Genomic DNA, 5,971 nt, shown 5'->3' with positions numbered 1-5,971 from the left:
AGCGCTTTACTAATAAAAAGGGGAAAGCGAAAACCTACTCCTAACAAGTTGTTGAGTTCGGTTTTCGGGGCTACCTACTTAAGGGCTTTTTTAATATATAAAGAAGAGCCCTCTTAGGGCCTTTTTGTTTAAGGGCTGCTCGCCTTTTTGAATAGAAGGAAGTGGGATAGTGGAGGTGATTTCGGTAAACCGATGCATGAGCTGAGGCTCCTATGTCCCGCCGACCCTCCGAAAAAGTAAGGTCGTAAAACGGCTCATAGGGAGTAAGAAGCAAGAAGAGTCAAGGGCGGGTCAAACTCACATAAGCAGAGTGGGAGAGACATTCATGAAAAGCGAGAAGCCATGCCGTGGGGGACTGGCCAACTATGAATAGATCTTACTATCGGGTAAGAGTAAGAACATCTATTAGTCCGTATCGTGGGTCTACTTGTTACAAAAAGCGAACATCCCCATTCCAAAATATTCACATAGGTCCTCAGGCAGGCATCGAAAAGGAAGGACGAAAAGAGTCTATTTACCCTTAAATTCAAATATTCCGGAATGTATCATGGCCCTATCTATTCATCTTTTTTAAAAAAAAAGTTCCGGGGCCGGGGGAACAAATAGGCGTGGGGAAGAGGGAGAGGAGGGGCTACGAGCCCTCTCCCGTTGCTGTTCCCGGACCACCCATTCCTTCCCCTTCGCCCGGCCCGGTGAGGGCCGATGAGATCAGATCTCTTGAACAAAGTGATAGGAAGAGAAGACTGCTGGCGGGAGATCTCTATTCATTACACCCCCTTGTATAGTAAGGGGAAAACGGAAGTGCGCTCCTGCGCACCAGCTGAAGGTTGGAGCTTTGGAAGCTTACCTTCTTATTAGAGAAAGGGGAAACCAAAACCTACTCCTAACAAGTTGCTGGATCGAAGTAGAACATTCTCCATCCGCCCGCCAGCAGCAGAGGGGGTTCGATTCCCGTTATACGCGATGTGGCGAAAAAGACTGATTCAACGAGATATGCCTTGCCTGCATTGGGTCGGAACGTAGACGAGCGAGCAGATCCCAGGAAACAGGGAAGCCCGTGATAGAGCTGTAGACTAGAAGTAGAAGACTGATGGCCTGAGAGAAAGCGGCCTCTCTCGGGAAACATGGCCAAATTTCTCTTCTTTCTTTTTGATTTCGGGTTTCTTTATTTTCTTTTTTTTTTCAGGGGCCCAGAACGCTAAAGGGGAGAAGCAAACCGAACCTCTAATCGACCTAGACACATAAAGAATTCTCGGCGTCGAAAGAGATTTGAGATTCTGTAAGTAACTCAGTGAGTTCTTTCTAAGAAGGGGGGCTTGGCTTGGAAAAATAAAATGAAATACGAACAACCGCGCTGGTCGTAATAGATCGACTTTCATGCTAGTTCTTGCTCCAGTATGAAAGTTCCATTTCAGGGAAGGACGGCATACCATGATACTTTCTGTTTTGTCGAGCCCTGCTTTGGTCTCTGGTTTGATGGTTGCACGTGCTAAAAATCCGGTACATTCCGTTTTGTTTCCCATCCTAGTCTTTCGCGATACTTCAGGGTTACTTCTTTTGTTAGGTCTCGACTTCTCCGCTATGATCTTCCCAGTAGTTTATATAGGAGCTATAGCCGTTTTATTCCTATTCGTTGTTATGATGTTCCATATTCAAATAGCGGAGATTCACGAAGAAGTCTTGCGCTATTTACCAGTGAGTGGTATTATTGGACTGATCTTTTGGTGGGAAATGTTCTTCATTTTAGATAATGAAACCATTCCATTACTACCAACCCAAAGAAATACGACCTCTCTGAGATATACAGTTTATGCCGGAAAGGTACGAAGTTGGACTAATTTGGAAACATTGGGCAATTTACTTTATACCTACTATTTCGTCTGGTTTTTGGTTCCTAGTCTTATTTTATTAGTAGCCATGATTGGGGCTATAGTACTGACTATGCATAGGACTACTAAGGTGAAAAGACAGGATCTATTTCGACGAAATGCTATTTCTTTTAGGAGGACTATAATGAAGAGGACGACAGCCCCACTCACGATCTACTAAAGGGCAAGTAGCTTGATTGGTTCGAATCCAATTCGTGAGATGGCAGTGATATTTAGCTGGTCATGGCCATAATGTGCTCTTTTCTTTGGATTCATTGGAATCTTCTTTTTCAGAGCCTCAGGACATGTTTAAATAGTTTCAAGTCCGCGGGTCAAGCAAGGCCTGATTCTCTTCCAATCCGATCACAGCATCCGGACAGATATGTGTGTGGAACAGAGCCCCTATAGGCATAAAGGTTCTGGCTGGTCGGGCGGATAATGAGTCGCCAATCCACATTGGATCGATTGCTACTCTCGGAGAATTGAAAAAGGGTGCTGCTTCGATGACAAGTACACAGGGATTACATGACTTTAATAGGTGCCGAGAATAAAATAAGGAACCACTTTCTATCAGATTAAGAAAGAGCATACGAGAAATCATTACTCATTGCAGCTACAGCCGTAGCCTATTCGTTAACTGTCCTACCTACACTTTTAGGTTAAGGAAGGTTGTATTGAAGACACCAAAAAAAGCATATGACTTCCTTTGAGGAGAAGCCAATTGTCTTTTTAGATTACCCATTCAGCCTTCACGCACCAATGGCTAAAGAGGGTACGTACCATAAGGTCTATTTCTTTTTGGAAAGAAGGACTAAATAAAAGCCAACCCTGGTTTAGGAAAAGATGGAAGAGAAGAGGCTATGGGAACTGGTGAAGAAAGCTCCAAGCCGGTATATAGCTTGTCCCATATGTTAAGTAGACAAAACGGGCATTTCAAGAGGTCTTTTTTAACATGTTTTTATTTCTTCGTATGCGCAGATTAAGGCCCACGTAGAATAGTTGTATGATCGCACGGCGTCCCTCACTTTCTTACTCCCTTTTTATGTAAGAGGAGAAGAGCGAGGTACGTAGTTGCTTTAGCGAAGCTTACGGGGAGGAAAATAGTTGTTCTTTACTGCGCCCCAGTCTTGCATATTCTTTTTTTTTACCAAGAGCTAGCTTATGGATCAGATATCGATATCGGAAGATCAGGCCCATCACTTCTTCTTGACTTCGATGATCCTTCTACAGGCAAATCATCGAAGGTTGGAGAAAGAGATAGAAAGCTGACTAGAGTAGGGGGTAGAGGGGCTGTGTATATCTATTCCAATCGGGGTGATAGCTCGACTTGACAAATGGGAGAGAGATAAAAGAGCGCGGGAGAGGGGGTCACCCAATCATCTAGATTCAAAGTAAAGGTGTTGTTTGGATATTTTTCGTAGCAATCCATTGATTGACTTCATTGGATGGGTTCAGGCTTGTTTGTCTCGCTCTCATGTTGGAAGGCTAGGTTTGGAACCCTCTAGGAACTGAATCGCTAGAAAGATCTCTTCTTTCGTTTAAACTAAACCAAACCTTTGATCGCTGCGCTTCCCCCTTATTGTTAGTCCTCTTAGCATACACCACTTCGAATAGTTACTTCCCTCCTTACTTAACATAGACCAATTCACATCGTTTTTATAGGCAAAGTCTTTGGAAGAACTTATTCCCACTTGCTCGGTCTCCCTTGCACTAAGCTCCTCAGCAAGTCTTCCAGTAAACCCGACGACTGGAGTCTGGCCGTCCTGAGTGATAAGCACTGCTAAACCTCAGTTCAGTGCCTAATTTCTTCCGTAGCACCCTCTATTAGAGGGCAGACTGCTGTCTTGATCGGACGTAAGCTCCCCTTTCTTTTGTCATAAGGCCACCACCTAATGATGATCAAATCGCGATCATAGGGTAGCCCGGTTCTAATTCCATATGCAGATTTCATATGAAATCAAGACCCAGAAACTTATTTAGTTCCAGATGATGCAGAGCCAATTCTAATTCCGAATCCAATCCCATGTCCTGAGCTATACCTATAACTTTTGAAAATTTAGATTTGCCCGAACTTCTTTAATAAAGCGAGATGGAGACCCTGATTTGGACCCGAGCTTATGATTGTAAAGAACACGAAGCCATAGTCAAACGATCCAAATCAGGTTGAGAGCGCCGAAGCTTATCCACCTGAAGCACTCACTTCTACTCCTGTCTTGCTGTGGAAGCAGTGGCCGGAAGCTTCACTGTGGAGGCAGGCGGTCTGATGGAGCTGATTAGCTCCACAACCGAGATGAAGCCATCCCTGGAACCCAGGTTTAGAACTCCTGAGACTGGCCCACAAGAATCCATCTCAGGATTAGAACCTGCAATACAAAGACTAACCATGGAGGCCACTGAAACTGCTGAATCGACCTCTGAGAAGGAAGAAGAACAAGAGCTACTGCGGTTGAGGAACAAGCCGTCGTGGCTGCACCTGTTAAGTTACATAGTCTTTCTGTTTGCCCGCTTTGATTAGGCTTTATTCCCGAGCGCTCTTTTTAAAGACTCTGGTGGAACTGGAGAAGCAAGACTAGCCCTTCTTGGTAAAGCTTTGGCCTTGCCTTTCTAATCGGCATCTTTTGATCGTTTCACTGTCATAATGGGAAAAGATCCACTACACTGGCTCGAGAAGGTGTGTAAACGGTCACTCTCACACAAAAAGGTATCAACAATTTGCACTATTTTCATAAAAAAGAAAGAAAGTAGGGACCTAAGCACGAAGCAGGATATCCTCTAAGAAGGAAAAAGGCATTAGCCAATCCCAGGAACAGAGCGTAGAAGGTATGAATTCGACACCCGGTTAGCCCATAGCTTTATGGCTATGAAGAGTAGCTGACATTGGCTCTTTGCTTTAGGGACACTCGATCAAGGGGATGACGGATGATGGCAGAGAATGTAGAAGATAACCACAGACAAGGACATCAGGAAGAAAATCGGTTGTGCTAGAGGAAACTCTTTTCTTTGGCTCTTTCCCGGTGGAAGGTTTGTTGGAATGGAATCAGAATCGGTTGTTGTGAAAGATTGGGTAATTTTTCAATTAGGAGCTGGTGAAGGAAGTTAATCAGTAGCTGTGAGACTGGAGCTAGTGGAATAGATTTACTTTGAATCTTCCTCGCACAGCTTAATTAACCCTTAAGGGAGTGAGTGCAAAGAGGCTCCGAAAGGTTTAGGCTTGAGGCCCTAGTTTGCCTATCTGCTCTTACGGTTGCCGGTGTAAGCTATTAAATCAGAATAAGCTGCTTGAGAATCTAGCTATTTCCTGCCTTAATGTCCGTGGAAGTTAATCTACAAGCAGCAGGGTCGATGTGAATTGAGATGGTATCGAATGGGACAAGGTTTAGAATCCATAGTTAACCGAGGTGCGGAGGGGTGCGTAGCCTTCTTGCCCTAACCTAAGTCCAATAACTGATCCTTTTGCCCGGAATGATTAGGGGAAAATGCCATTTTGGACAAAAAAACCGGGTTTTCATGGAAGTAGCACAATTCTTTGATCGAATCAGCTGCAGCTCTTATAGATGCTATTTCATCCGCTCTTAGGACAAAGGAGAAGGAATCGGGCTAAATAGCGTAGATAAGAAGAGAAGGGCGTCGTTTTCAAGGAAATCAGGGCTTCTTTGAAAGCAAATTCCTTCTGTTGTTGTCGCGTCTTGGGGTCTTATCGGCTTTGAGGTTGGTGACCTTCTCCGGTCTGTGATGAAAGCAATTCCTGGCTTTCTGGTCTGTGAAAAAAGCAATCTCTCTCCGGTGGGTTCGACTCTTACTGCTTTAATGACTGTCTCGGTCTCGGTACCTTGACCGTCGACTGTCTCGGTTCCGGTTCTTTGGTTGGATTTTGGTTTAATGAATCTCTCCCTTTTCCTCCTTTATTAGAGGAAGTCTTCCCCGTACTGTCCTAGAGCAGTAAGAGTATAAGGCGGACTAAGAGCTGTTGTCGCCTTTCGAGTATTAGATAATACAGTGCCAGGACTAGGAGTAGCAGGAAGAGCAGGCAATCTCAGATCAGAAAGGGAGTTTTAGGTTTCTTTAGATAGATTCGCCTTTGAGGTTGTTACAGAATCGGTTCT

The 5,971-nt window shown here is 44.4% G+C and overlaps 1 protein-coding gene across 1 annotated transcript; it reads left to right on the top strand.

Annotated features, from left to right (window-relative positions):
- Nucleotides 1–1,252: 1,252 nt before the first annotated feature.
- Nucleotides 1,253–2,049, top strand: LOC126667522 (NADH-ubiquinone oxidoreductase chain 6). The gene has a single exon (XM_056104542.1). It carries the CDS (start codon nt 1,432–1,434, stop codon nt 2,047–2,049), a length of 618 nt encoding a protein of 205 aa, XP_055960517.1. The 5' UTR covers nt 1,253–1,431.
- Nucleotides 2,050–5,971: the final 3,922 nt, after the last annotated feature.

Source organism: Mercurialis annua, linkage group LG2, assembly GCF_937616625.2.
Source record: "Mercurialis annua linkage group LG2, ddMerAnnu1.2, whole genome shotgun sequence".
Taxonomy (NCBI): domain Eukaryota; kingdom Viridiplantae; phylum Streptophyta; class Magnoliopsida; order Malpighiales; family Euphorbiaceae; genus Mercurialis; species Mercurialis annua.
Note: the sequence above shows the minus strand (reverse complement) of the source record. Positions and strands in the feature narration are given on the sequence as shown.